The sequence below is a fragment of the Furipterus horrens genome, unplaced genomic scaffold, assembly GCF_987537825.1.
Source record: "Furipterus horrens unplaced genomic scaffold, mFurHor1.1.pri manual_scaffold_12, whole genome shotgun sequence".
NCBI classification, from domain to species: domain Eukaryota; kingdom Metazoa; phylum Chordata; class Mammalia; order Chiroptera; family Furipteridae; genus Furipterus; species Furipterus horrens.
In genome coordinates, this window is record NW_028327182.1 from 7,003,255 (window position 1) to 7,017,858 (window position 14,604).

Here is a 14,604-nt window from a genome sequence, read left to right on the forward strand (position 1 = left end):
AGCTCTGTGAGGGGTAATACTAGTATTACCTCCCCTGATTTTACAGATGAGGATACAGACGCACACAGGGCGTGAGGAGGCAGAGGGAGGAATGCTGGGAGGCTGGGTGGGCACGGGAGAGTCCAAAGTAGCACCAACCATGTGGAAAAGAGGAGAACCTTTCAGAGTCCATATTTACTGAACTGAGTTTCGCTAAAATCTCAGCAGTGAACAAGAAATTCCAATGTCCTACACTGAATAAGGTGACGGAGCACACAGCGAGTATAGGATAAAATCACACAAAGGACAAGTTTAAGTTACGGTGCATCCACGAATCAGCTCTGACCATTTGAGGAAAGGTTAAAACTATTTTAGATTCTGACATCCCTAATCATTGTCTGAAAAATAAAAACAGTGATGTAGAAAACATAATCCAGAAGAGTCAGCAATGTCTTTAATAAAATAAACCAGCAGAAATATAGTTTGGCTGTATGTTTATGATATCAACCGCTAAAATAAAAATGTATCACTTATATGAAAAATACTTCACTTAAATACTTCATTTAAATACCAGCAAAACGTTTCTAATCCTCAGGAGCACAGCCTCAGTTTTATCTCCATGTCTGGAGTCATGTACGTCTGTGCAGATCTCATTATCAAAAATTAGTAAGAAAATGTGCAACTCAGAACCCAGTTTTCTAACACAGGCAGGGGACTAAAAATTATACGGGGGTCCAAAACAGTTGTTTTTGTTTCCCATTTAATAAAATTTCAGAATAAACACTATCAATGTGCAAAAGAAACTCTCTTGATGAAAAATATAGGTAGCATACTGTAACAAGAATTATAAAATAGTACACTATTATAAATCATGCATTTTAGAGCAAGCGTTCTAGAGTTTGGCTGCCTGGTTTGAATCAGAGTTCTATTAGCCTTCTAGTTTAGCCCAAGGGAACTTGGACTCTTTCCTCGATTTAAAAAAAAAAGGAGACCCAAGAGAACCTATTTCATAAAGCTGTTGTAAGACTAAAATAAAGAATACCTGCAATGCTCTACCTGGTACATGGCAGGGACTCGATGTGTTAGCTGGTATTTTATTCATATGTCAATATAAAAGCATTATATAAACATTTCATTATATAAGCATTTGCTACTGATGTATAAAGTATACTAAAGAGAGAAATAAAAAATCAGTTTTGTGAAGATTTCTAAATCCACTGAAAAAAAGTAATGTAGACCTGATCGGCCATTTTAGTAATTACTTTTTAAAAAATTCTGCAACATTTGATTAGAAGACGTAAAGAGAAGCCCCAGCCTGGCTGACAGCAATGTTCGTGCACACACAGGTGGCTTTCCACACAGGTACCTGGGCATACTCTCATAAAGACAAAATATGGACTTCTGGTCAAGATGGTGTCTTAGGCAGACATAGCTCGCCTCTTCACACAACCACATCAAAAGTACAACTAAAATACAGAGCAACCATCACTCAGAGAGGTCAGAAATTGAGTTGAATGGAAGTCTGACAACTACGGAATTAAAGAAACCACATCCACCAGACTGGTAGGAGGTGTGCAGATGCGGAAGGGGCTGGTCCCTCACCTACATGTGGCGAATAGAAATTTGGGAGGGATATCTCAGGAGTGAGGAGTCCCAGCCCCACACCAGGCCCGGCAGCCCAGGGTTCGAGAGCCAGGAAGATAAGTCCCTACAACTTCTGGATGCAAAAACCAGCCAGGATTGAGTTGATGGAAGAAACTTCTGGAGCCCAAGGCAGTTCCTCTTAAAGAACCCACACATGGACTCGGCTACTCAGACTCCCTCCCTCTGAGCTCCAGCACCGGGGTAGCAGCTTGAAAGGCACCAGTGGTCCACAGGGAGAAACTGAAGTGTCTGGCATCAAGGCGTGCAGAGGCCATTGTCCTTTTTCTAAGCCCTCCCCCAACAGAGCCGGCAAGTTGGTGCCGTATCTGAGACTCCATCATCCTGGCTAACACTGTTTGACCCGCTTTGGGGATCCCCAGAAACTCCTCCCCACCCAACTTACTGGCCCACCCAAGCTGCTTTTCCATATGAATGGCTGGTCTTGGCTCATGTTTCGAAACTTCCTAAATCCTATCAAACAAGCAACAGCTGGACTCAGTGAGCCCCAGGCCCTGCACGAGTAGCAGCCAGACTAGATTCACAGCTTGCCTTTGCCTGGGAATCTCCAAGCCCAGCACAGTGGCAGGTTAGGGCAAAACACAGGTGGGGGCTGACCTTGGCCTGCACCACGTGGGAAACCCCACAGCCTGCATACCCAGTGGGCACCTACAGACCACGTCGGAGCACCAGCACCCTGCCCCTGCACAGCTGATCCTCCACTGAGGGTGGAGGTCGGTGGTCACTGGTCACAGCCAGTCCTTGCAGCTGACTGGCCTGGATAAATCCCTCCCATTGACCTGCCAACAGTAACCAAGGCTCAACTCCAAGAGAAGGGTGTACTCAGCCCACACAAAGGGCGTATCTAGAGTATGCAGCCTGGGTGATGGGGGAGGCTGTGCCACTGGGCCCTACAGGGCACCTGCTACATTAGGCCATGCTACACAGAGAGGGAGCCAAAGCAGCTCTACCTGATACATAGAAACAAACACGGGGAAGCTGCCAAAACAAGGAGACAAAGAAACATGGCCTAAATGAAAGAACAGATCAAAACTTCAGGAAAAAAGCTAAACAAATGGAGATAGGCAGTCTGTCAGATGCAGAGTTCAAAACACTGGTCTTAAGGATGCTCTAGGAACTTAGTAAAGACCTCAACAGTATAAAAAACACCCAGTCAGAAGCTAAGGCTACACTAATTGAAATGAAGAACAATTTAGAGGGAAACAACAGTAAGGTGAGTGAAGCCAAGGTTCAAGTCAATGATTTGGAACAGAAGGAAGCAAAAAAACCACCAATCAGAAGAAGAAAAAAAAAGAATCCCAAAAAATGAGGATAGTATAAGCAGCCTCTGGGATAACGTCAAGAGGTCCAACATTTGCATCATAGGGTGCCAGAAGGATAAGAGAAAGAGCAAGAAATTAGAAATCTATTTGAAAACATAATAAAAGACAATTTCCCCTAATTTGGTGAAGGAAATAGACATGCAAGTCCAGGAAGTACAGAGAGTCACAAACAAGAGGGATGCAGAGGACCACACCAAGCCACATCATAATTAAAGTGTCAAAGGTTAAAGATAAAGAAAATCTTAAAAGCAGTGAGAGAAATTAGTTACCTACAGGGAAGTTCCCATGAGACTGTCAGCTGATTTCTCAAAAGAAACTTTGCAGGCTAAAAGAAATTGGCAAGAAATATTTAAATTCATGAAAAACAGGGACCTCTACCCAGCAAAGCTATCATTTAGAATCAAAGGGCAGATAAAGAGCTTCCCAGACAAGAAAAAACTAAAGGAGTTCATCATCACCAAACCATTATTATATAAACTGTTAAAGGAACTTATTTTTTTTTTTAAAGATAAAAACTATGAACAATAAAATGGCAAAAATGAAAACCTCTCAACAATTAAATCTAAAACACAATCTAAGGAAACAAGACAGAATCATGGATACAGAGAGCATTCTGATGGTTGCCAGATGGAGGGGGGTGTTGGGGGATGGGTGAAGAGGTGAGGGGATTAATAAGTACAAATAGGTAGTGACAGAATAGCCATGGGAATGTAAAGTACAGCACAGGAAATGGAATAGCCGAAGGACTCACATACATGACCCATGGACTTGAACCATGGTGGGGGGACTGCCTGAGGGAGTGGGGGTGCTGGGTGGAGGGGGGCAATGGGAGAAATATTGGGACAACTGTAATAGCATAATCAATAAAATATAATAAAAAAAGAAAGACAAAATATCTGAGATGGTATTATTTCTAATTTAGTATCCTTGGGGATTTCCCAATGCCAAGAACTAAGCCTAGGGAAACTATAAAAGCAATCGCCTGTAGTTAAAACAGCAGCAGCAATAAACAAACTGATCTGGAAATGCCAAAGCGGTCACCTGCAACTGAGGCTGGTCACATCTGAATGTCTACACCACTCCTAGAGCATTTTTTTTTAAAAAACCTTGCATCACGTACAGTTTTTTTTTCATAAAGGTTTAGTAGGTGGCGCTCGCTAAGGCCATCGTTATTCACGGAGCAAATTTAAAAGGCTAATTCAACACAAAAAATAGTAAGTATTGTGTTTAAATATCATTAGAATGTTTCTCAGCTTGAAGAACACAGTTTCCCTTCCGTTTTCATCTCAAACGTTTTGAGATGGAAACTGGGCCCGACATCAGCATCTGGCAAACACGATGGTGGACGGACAAAATCGCGGCCAGCTTTCACTGTCCTGCGGCCACACCCCGTCATCCCTTCCTCCCCACCTTGCACCTCGATTCTACGCATCCTCCATCTGGCTTCAGTGCCATGATGTCCAGGGGATGCAGTTTCGATTTCTAAATCCTACACTTTTTGAGTCTTTAGAGATAAGGCATCGTGTAATACTAAGGCAGAAATTCAATGAATCATCTGCCCGTGGAGCACAAAAAAATGTCTACTTTTGAATGACGTCATCGCCTCCTTTTCATAAGCCATGGAGGAAATTTGTGTGCCTTAATTTGGAAAATGATTTCATAGAAGAGGGTTTTATATACATTTCCTGTGAGCTAGAAACAGACAGAACGAGAAAGCGCACTTACTTCTGGTCCATAAAGAGAGGATCAAAGAACTCCGTGGTGATTTTGTTCGCGTACAGGGAACAGCCGGTCATGGAGCACAGCCCTGGAAAGTACCAGCGGGAAGGCGCCGGGGTGAGTGAGTGTTATTTCATGACCAGGGCGAAAGTACTGTGTTGGGACGAAAGCTCCTACTATTTACCTGACAGTATGAATACAACCCCAGCCAAACAAGCGATTTTGGCTTTGACTTTCTCGGAGCCTCCGACCTTGGTGCACTTCATTCCAAACAGGGCAATTATGGAGCCAAAGAAGCCCAGGCTGACAGCGGCGATCATAAGTCCTCTGCATGCCTGGATGTAACCTGCAAAGAGAACAGGTCATTTACATGAACAGAAAACAAGCGGCTGTCCGGGAGAAGCCCTCGTTTTACCCTATCCTTCTGAATGATCTGTTTCCCAAAAAATAAAAGTAAATAACCATAATTGTTAAAACATGGGGTAAGACAAGCAAGGAAAGGAAAGCAAGCTAGTCTACACAGACTGCCCGTTCTATGTCACAGGCTCTTAAGTTTGGCTTATGAACGATCCTCAGATTAGGTCACTGAGTGTTATTACTCACATGACTGGGAAACTGAGGCGAGCCAAGTTCACAGGCGATGCCAGAAACGAGTCAGAAAGAGGCAGAAATGGATTCTTTGCAGACAGGACTACAAAACCCACGTAATACTACCTTTCACTGTGAGAAGCACCATCTGCCACTATCTCAACCCTCTTCCTCCTTTGGGTATTGGAACTTTAAATAGATGTTTCGATGATTTTGACATTTTAAGATCTAAAATATCAGCATGAACCATGAGGAGTCTAAATTAAAAAGTATTTTAATGATGTATTATTTTCAGAGCACATGTAATAAGATTTTGGTTTAAGAAAAGCATTGGCTCCCTGGCTGGTGTGGCTCAGTGGACTGAGCACTGGCCTGGGAACCAAGGGGTCGTTGGTTCGATTCCCAGTCAGGGTATAGGCCTGGGTTGTGGGCCAGGTCCCCGGCTGGGGACATAGGAGAGGGAACCAATCAATGTTTCTCCCACATTGATGTTTCTCTCCCTTTCTTTCTCCCTCCCTTCACCTCTTTCTAAAAATAAATAAATAAAATCTTTTAAAAAGCATTGGCTATTTACTAGAATAGTTTATAATTATTAAATTAACTGATTAGACATAAATGAATGCTTTCAAAGTAACCTAAATGCTTGTTCCACTGGTCTGTTTGATCATTCTTCCTGCATCAATCACTTCCTTAGTCACAGAGTTTTATTTGCACAGCTAGGGTGATGGTAACCTTCATTCAGTCTGGCTGTCATCCAGACACTAATAAATTTTAAATTAATAAGATTTAAACTAATAAACTTTTCCATATACGAAGATTTTCACTTCGGCCTGAAACAATGCCCTATTCCAATCTGAAATAGTGATAACCCATACTTGGTGTCAGTATATATTTGTTAAGCAAATGAAATACACCCCAGATTTACATTTGGAAATAAACTTGTTAATCTGAAAAATTTTGTGAATGCCAAGATACTGGAAGTCATTTATTATTAGTCCTCAGGCAAAAGCTACAATGAACAATCATTCTAAGACTATTATAATCATAAATACAGAAAATAATGCTGGCCTGTGGCCCCCAGTCCATGTTTCTCTGGGAAAGAACAAAATTTTAAGTTTTAATCCTCTTGCTAGGATCTGTTTTAAAGAATCCACAGAAGACGCTCTGTTTCATTGAACAAATTTAGGCCCCCATAAATTCAGACTGCAATGACAATCATCTTCTATTTTACAGCATGAACTACTTCCAAACAGGAAACAATTCCACCAATGGTGGGGAAATCAAAAACAGCAACAGAAACTTATTGTTAGCAAAACAGGATACAGGAGGCCTATTTGGGTAGCAAGAACCTGCTACAGGGCTGTCTGAGCTGCGGGCCCAGCTCTATTTGAACTTCACCCCTCAGGTCTTTCTCCCACAGCCCAGGGAGCAGGGAGAAGCACGGACAGAGGGAGGATGTCTGTCAGTTCCTTGCAAGTTTAAGAGTCAACCAAAGACACAGCTGCCTCATGTACCGCCAGCGCTGCTCGGACAGTGCGTGGGTTCATTATTTTTTGAGCTTTATTTTAATCTGTGGCTTTGCGGTGTTTCAGCTGACTCTGATCGCAACCACTAAGCAGACACACAGGGCATGCGTGTGATGTAACCTCTACACTACACACATTAAAAAAAAGAAAACTAGCCTAGAAAACATTATCATTCACCGTAATTTGCATCGACTTTAATAACCTTACAGACTTTATGAACAGAAAATGCAAGAGCCTGGCCAAAGATGAAGTTCTACAGTCTGGCCATTTAGACCACAAGACGCATTTTTCCAGATGGAAAACAGTGGTTAGAATCCCAGGCTGATGAATTAAATCCTCAATACGACCCGGAAAATAATAGCAGCCCTGAAACTTCATTTAACCACTACTCTTAACCCTTTTTTCTGAGTCTCTTACTCAGTTCGCCCAAGAGGAGAGAGCAAGGTTCTGCCGTGGTCAGGTTCTTCCTCAGTACCACTCAGAACCCCGACTGGACGGCAAGGCACCTCTCCTTGGCCTGACAACAGTACCAATAAATAAACTGCTATGTTGTCGCCTGCACAGAAGGTGGTGCTTCACCAGTACAATCACTGGCTACATTTTCTGAAACAGGGAAGCAAAGAGCAAGGATGGGGTCCCTAGGGTAAGCCCCCCTGCCAGCTATAAATGCCATCCAGGTGTTGTAAGACCGAGGTTTGTAAATAAGGGGTTAGCAGCCCTTCAGCCACCCGAAGAGGAGGGCCTCAGGTGCCTTCCAGCAAACTCGGAGTTTATCTTTTGCAAGGCAGACCTCTAGAGCCTTGCTGTGCCACAGTCCCCAGGGCAAAACTTCTAAGCAAAACCATCAGGTGAAGTGGTGGTAAAAACTAGTCAAGGAGGCCATTAGTTTTGACAGGTCTAATTTACCGACACCGTTAATAGCTAATTAACGCATTCAAGTGCTGAGGCATGACCATATTTACTTAGAAGTTCTCTGAAGTATAATTTATAGTTAATTCTCTTGGAAGAAACGACAAACATTCCGACTCACAAAAATAGATGGCATCTACTGAAAAGGCACCTGGGTGGAAATTAGTCTCAGCTGAAGTCCAAGCGGCGGTTTCAGTCAGTTAGCAATCAACAAATCACTAGCTCATTCAGCTGTGACATTTTCAATTAGTGGAATAGAGGAACTTTAATGAATTCTGTCAGAGGAAACCTTCAAGGTGTCCCTTAGAAGTTGTTTTCCAAATGATGGGCACTTTATTTTCCGTTTCAAGCTAGTAAAAATGAAAACAGCCACTTGGTGGAGACAATTTCCTAGGAGCACATGTGCTAGGACTGGAGGGAGAAAAAAGAAGGTGCTCCTCTTAGGCTTGTAGCTTTGTGTACACATTGCAAATTCTTTCATGTTTTTAATTTTTTTTTTGTAAAATTAATTATTCACATAAGCTTTGTTATTTATTTATTTGTTTATTTATTTTGAGAGAGGGGAAAGGAGAAAGAGAGGGAGAGAAACATCACCGTGGGGTTGCCTCTCACGTGCCTCCAACTGGGGACGTGAGTGCAACCTCATCATGTGCCCTGACTGGGAATCGAACCAGCGACACTTGGCTCGCAGGCCGATGCTCAGTCCACTGGGCCACAGCAGCCAGGTACATTTTGCAAATTCTTTGAAAGAACAGCAGTATGGGGGGAAAAGCATGAACTCTGAATTTCACTTCTGGCTCTTCTATTGACCCACTGTCTGCCCTGGAGTATATTAGCTCATGTCCCTGAGCCTCTGTTTTCTCCCCTGTAAAACAGGGGTATCAGCTTTTCCCTCCCAGGATGAAACAAATGAACAAAGTGTTTGGGGAGGCGTAAGACACTTGTGGAAGCTTCCCGTCCGTGACACCAAGATAGACTGTAACCAGGAATTAAGAGTTGGGGTCCTAATGTAGCGTAACATTAACTCTAGACATTTAGCTTTCGTCAGCCAGACTTTCGTTGTAGGGAAAACTGGGGTGGCCCTGGTACCCATTCACGATGAGGAATCAGAGCTCTGACCTCACGCAGGAAATCCAGAATAATGACTCCATCCCCTGCTTCCAAGAGGTTTGTTCTTCCGTCTAAGACTAGATGAGAGACCCATGAGCTTTCTCTCTCCCTTCTTGGCTTTTCAGGCCTGTGGCCACCATGGTAACCATGGCCATCATGGCCCCCATGGCCCAATGCAGCGTTCTCCTGTCACTTCCAAGGCAATGTTAGGAAGTCCCCATGCAGCATGCTGTCTGCAGGACCTGCCTCAGGAGCAGCATCCAGCAGATACGGCTGCCCTGGGAACACATGGCAGGGAGCATACAAGCAGAGGAGCCCGATTTGAGACGCTCCACTTGTAGATGGGGAAAATCAACTCCTCTCTATATGACAATGTAGACATGTCATTGAATCCCCATAGTGTTATTCTGGGAGCTACAGAAAAGGAAATCTGTCTCTTTGGAGTGATCAATGCCTTCCCTCAGCCACAAAAAGCAGACCTAACAGGAAGAGTCTGATAAATCTGATTCTAGTACACATCGCAAAGTTTTACATGAGAAAAGTCCTCATGAATTTAAATGACAAACAATGGGCTGAGATTGCAACATATATAACAAATCAAAGACTGACATCCAAATTAAAAAAGAAAATAATTTAAACCCAGAAGAAACCACCATGCCATGGGCATGAGATATGGACAGGCAACCCAAAAAAGAACGGTCCCTACATGTGAAGATGGTCAAAATCAGTGATAATCAGCGAGACGCCAATAAAAATGACAACAGGGTAACATGGCACCCACAATATTAGTGGTGACAATGTGGAGAAATAGGTATTCTCATACCCTATTGGTAGAACGTAGTTTGGTAGTATAAACTGAATATTAAAATGAATATTCTCCTTCCCTGACAACATAATTTCTCAGTCTCTGTAACAACACGCACACACACACACACACACACACACACAGGCAAATATAACGATTTTCAGTAAAGCACTAACAAGGATGAAAAGCTGGAAAGGGCCCAATCTCCAATAAGGGGTAACTGGTTCAATAAACCAGTTTGTCCAGACTAATAAATTCTAAGCAACCGTCACTTCTATATGTACAGACTGGAAAAGACGTTATTCATTTTAGAATGCTGCAAAAAGCAGGTGGTGTGACGTCACTAATGTTTTTAAAGGTCATTTTCTAGATACACAAGAACACGTGGAAGGTTATTTTGCAAACTGGGTTGTAGATAAATGTTTCTTCTCTCTTTGCTGAGTTCTCAACTCCTTCTAGAGCTTAATAATCCAGGGCTGAGCCGTTCCTTCCTCCTGCCTGCAGATCTTGATACTATGACCCCCTCTACCTCAGACATGTAGGGTAGAAATCTCACAATCTTGCCTGTGATATTATCCAGGAAGCATTTACTTGTCCCTCTTCCCTCTTGCTGGACACATAGCTGTCTGGCCCACTATCTCAGGTAACAATACAGTTACAACAGAGGAACATGCTGAACAGTAACCGGCGATCCCGTATTGTTGAACGTAAACCGCAGACACAAAGGAACAAGCGCCTGCCTGTTCCAAGCATCTACCCGGATGCGCGCTCTGCAGAGCCCAGAAAATTCAACAGTAATTCCAGAGAATCCAGTGTCCCAGCTACTTACTTTCCACGGCAGGACTCAGACTCGGGTGTCACCCATCTAAAACAAGACACGTACGCCCGTAGATACAGGTTCCATCAAATACCACGTTGAGCAACAAACAGTTTGCTTTCCGTGGCAAGCACCACCTTAGGGGAATTAAATCTTGTCTTTTATTTGCTCAGCTATGCAAATAAAAACTGAAGGTAAGAAAAGAAAAAGAAAACGCCTCAAATCTAGAAATAACGTAAAGGACTCCCCTGAAGTTTCTGCCTTGATCTTCCAAGTCCAAAGCTATACAATCATGGAGGAAAAGCCTAGAACTTGAGCACTTTTCCTGACTATGTACGCTGATACCTATTGTTCTCTTGAAACTAAAACAATCAGTTTTTCTACGCGACCCTCTCTCTGCCTGTTGTTAAAATGCAGTGTAATAGAAAGCCTAATGAACAAAAAGCAACACAGAAGACAATTTAAAAAACCACACCACAAGGGAAACCCCGAGAGGCACATACACCGAACCTGTCGGTCTCACGCAAATAAGACTACCCACTGCGGTGCAGACACAGGCTATTTATTTCCCTAAAATTGAGAGGAACCATTAAAGCCCAAGCTGACAGGTCTGTAAAACAATTTGGGGGGCGGGGGGGGGGGCGTCCCTGTAGTATGATCCCATTTTTCCCTGCCCACTTTTAAAAGAACTCACGAAAAGTCTAAAGAGAGTTTAAGGCAAGCCCATTTCGCTTTGACAAGTCAGTGATACCATTTTAATCAGAATCCAGCTCTTCTGGAAAGTAGATGGAGAAGACAAGCGCCCTCTCCGTGACTCCGCAAGAGATGGGGGTCCCACAGCCGTGCCCTTGATCTCAGAAGAGCAAAGCTGCTTGCCTCCACCCCCGACACCCGAAAGTCACCCACCCTATCCAGACCTGGCTGCGAGCCCTACCCCAACCCCCGGATCCCCAACTCCAACAGGCGCCCACGCAGGACAGACGTCCCGGGACGGCAGGCGACGGAATGGGGCTTCTCCCCAGCGCCCTCAGATCCAGGGTAAAAGCAGGACCCGGCTTCCTACAGGAGCGTAGCCCGGGGGGCAGGGGCCGAGGGGGTGCAGACCGTCCAGCGCCAGCATGGAGGGGAAGTCCTTGCAGTTGGAGACGCCGGTGGAGTCCGTGACGCACGCCTTCCACAGGTTGGCCCAGAAGGTGGCGGTGGTGATGACCGTGCCGTCGTTGGTGGATACCTTCCAGTAGTCGGTGGGCACCGTGGACGACACCAACAACCAGCCCGAGATAGAGACCACGAAAGCGATGATCTCCAAGGCCGTGTTCGCCATGCCGCCCGCTGCAGCAGCCGCGCTGGCGCTCGCGCTGGCGCTCACGATCCGGCTTGGTGCCGGGACCCTGCGCGCTGGATCCCAAGGCTCCGCCCCCGCCCCCCGCTCCCCGCTCCCTGCTCCCCCGCGCCGCCCAGCCCCGCCCCGTCCCCACCGAGAGACCTGCCGCTAGGTGACGCGCACCGATCTGCAGACGCCCTCCCAAGGTAGACGCCCCGCTCGTGGCGCTTTCAGGGTAGCTACCTGAGTTCTCTCCAGCCAGGTGGCCTGGCGCGCGAGGTGGGGACAAACGCAGACCTGCGCCCCCTCCTCCGCCGCCCCGCCACGCAGCCACCCACACCTTAGGGGCTCAGGGACCGCGGAGAATAGCTCTGCTCTTGGGCAGACTGGCAGCCGGATGTGGGAAACCTGTTGCGTCCCACGTGTCCCCTTCCGTCCCCACAGCTACCCATGGCAAATAGCTTGGCTTGCAGAGAGTACCTTGTAAAAGCAGAGCCGGAAAAGCCTTTTGTGTGCCCTGAAAGCACACGGGCTGGTGACGCAGCCCTCGGCTTGTCGAGCTCGGAAGGTTTTCGTGCCACGAAATCGGCCTTGCTTTAGAATGCTTCGGTTCGTTTTGGTCCGGTGGTATACGGAAAGTCATTGCAAAGAGGTGCTTGGCACGGCCCCAAATTCCAGATTGCCCCATGTGGGCTCCAGAGGCTCCATCGGAGACTTCGTTGAGTTACGAGCCTGAATGTTCCAGCCACAATGCTGGGCTGCTGATACTAATGCACCACACATAGGACGTACATTTAAGCCATTTTTCCTGTAGGGCCGGCCTTTCCAGCGTCTATTCAATGAAGGGATGGTTCTGTCACAGTGGAAAGTGCTCTGTAACTTTTTTCCACCTCCACCTTTCATGCCTAATTGAAGAATTTAAGTCATTCCTTCATTCCTGTCTCAAGGTATACATAAAGATCGGGGCATCCTTTCCGCTCCTGAGGTCACAAATCTGGGCAGGAACGAGGGAACAAAGACACTGGCTTTTCTATGAGGTTATTATTTATCTATTTAAAGTTCTTGCGGTTCTTGGTATGCGCTTTCAGGATTCACTCCTTGCCAAAAGTAACCAAAGGTCTAAAACCTATAAATACGTCTGCTACAATAAAGCTGGTTGCTAACCCTTTATTTCACAATCTTTGTGCAGGGACACTTGGGTTCTTTGTGAAGAATTTCTCAATTCCCCTTTGTCACTTTCTTTTTTAATAAACCAAATGGATACAAATGAAATTTAAGGTGACAAGATGCTTCCGGAGGAGAGAGGGAGTTGGAAGAGAAGAAGTTGCATCCAAACTTAGACTGGGAAGGACCTCCGAAGACCCTTGGGAGGTGCTCGCACCGAACACAATTACCTTTTCTATTTATAGGGATAATGTTCAGTTCACGCTCTCATCTTCAGAGCCAGGGGTTCAGCGCATGTCAAAGCGTGTGTTCTGGTTTGGTCTGCTTTTGACAGCCTTTTAGAAAGTTGTTCTTCATATTGAACCCAAAGCTCTCTCTCCTTAACTTCCACCCAAATGCTGTAATCTTGCTTTGTGTGTGTGTGTGTGTGTGTGTGTGTGTACACCTGCCTTGTGTAAGTGGGAATAGGGGTTAGGGGTGAAGACGATTTGCCTGGTGGGAGAGAGACATGGTTACACTACTGTACTGCTCTCGGTCCCACCTGGTCCTGGTGTGTCACACTAGGTTCACCAGTGGGTCGAACTTACAGTTTGCGAAGCTCCTACCTAACCTCTCCCTGCTCATCTTTCCTGCTACTCGAAAGGGTCACTTTGAGGACGGACTATAAAGCGTCCTCTACTCTTCTATAGGATTTGCCTTCTTAAAGTGCTTTTATCATCTGGTTTCTTGCCCACAAGTATTTCTATGCTACACTTCTTTCTGAAGGATCTATTCAGAAAACACAAAATGTCATGAACTGAGACATTCCCTGTGGAGTTTCCAAAGCTAAAAATTTCATAAATTCTGGTCTTGTACTTTATTTGCTGGCCTTGTTTGATAGTCTCTTTGTTTGCTTGTGTCTTCCTTGTGGTAGATACTCCCTGAAATTGTTCTTTTTTTTATATATAAGATAAAACACTGACTGACTCTTGACACACAAAAAAAGTGTAGTGAAAACACAAGCAGTTTCTAATTTATCAACAGGTTGGCTACAAATTCCATTGTTTAGAACCAAAGGCACATTGCTTGTTAAAACAAGGAATATGAAGAATGATTTGGTGTCTCAGATCAGTTCCCAAAAGTTACTGAACAGATAATGTTGTTCTATCTATTGTACTTTAAAAATCCATACATCCAGATCACCATTGCAACACAGCTTCCAGAGGAAACTAATTCTGAATTCTCGCTTGGAACTCCAAGAAAGAACAACATCCCTACCCCTACCTCCCCACTCTCTGCTGCATCACTGGATCAAATCCTTTAAGCCCAAATCTCTGGTGACCTTCCCAAAGCTTCTAATTTACAGCCAGATTGGGAAGCACAGCTCTGACTGAGAGACACATCTATGTGTATTAACCTGTTAATTTAGTAAAACAGATCGTGTGCATTATAGAGAGAAAGAATATTGATCTCTTAGTTGAAAACTTGGAAAAACAAAATATGCTTTTGCTGTAGAGATTGTAGTACACAGTTTCAACTTAAAAGGACTTGAAAATATCACAAGCAACCCATAAATTAAGACGTGGTTGGCAGAACTATTAGTTCCTTTGCCAGCTCAAACAGACTAGGGTCGTCATGCCTGTGGACTTGATTAATCTTCTACTTTTACCCTTTCTTTGTTCATTCTATGAGGCTGGACA

General features: G+C 44.7%; 1 protein-coding gene across 2 annotated transcripts in view; it reads right to left on the bottom strand.

Moving 5' to 3' along the window:
- Positions 1-14,604, bottom strand: part of CLDN10 (claudin 10) — an 83,589-nt gene that overhangs the window by 12,542 nt on the left and 56,443 nt on the right. Inside the window, exons 1-3 of one of the 2 annotated variants that reach the window (XM_090258518.1) lie at positions 11,542-11,833; positions 4,867-5,028; positions 4,689-4,770 (exon numbers count right to left, since the gene is read on the bottom strand). In XM_090258518.1, the coding sequence (XP_090114644.1) occupies positions 4,689-4,770; positions 4,867-5,028; positions 11,542-11,761 (464 nt within the window). In that variant the 5' untranslated portion in view covers positions 11,762-11,833. Of the gene's footprint in view, positions 1-4,688; positions 4,771-4,866; positions 5,029-11,541; positions 11,834-14,604 lie in introns of those variants that run through there. The other variant, XM_090258517.1, reaches the window with a different exon arrangement.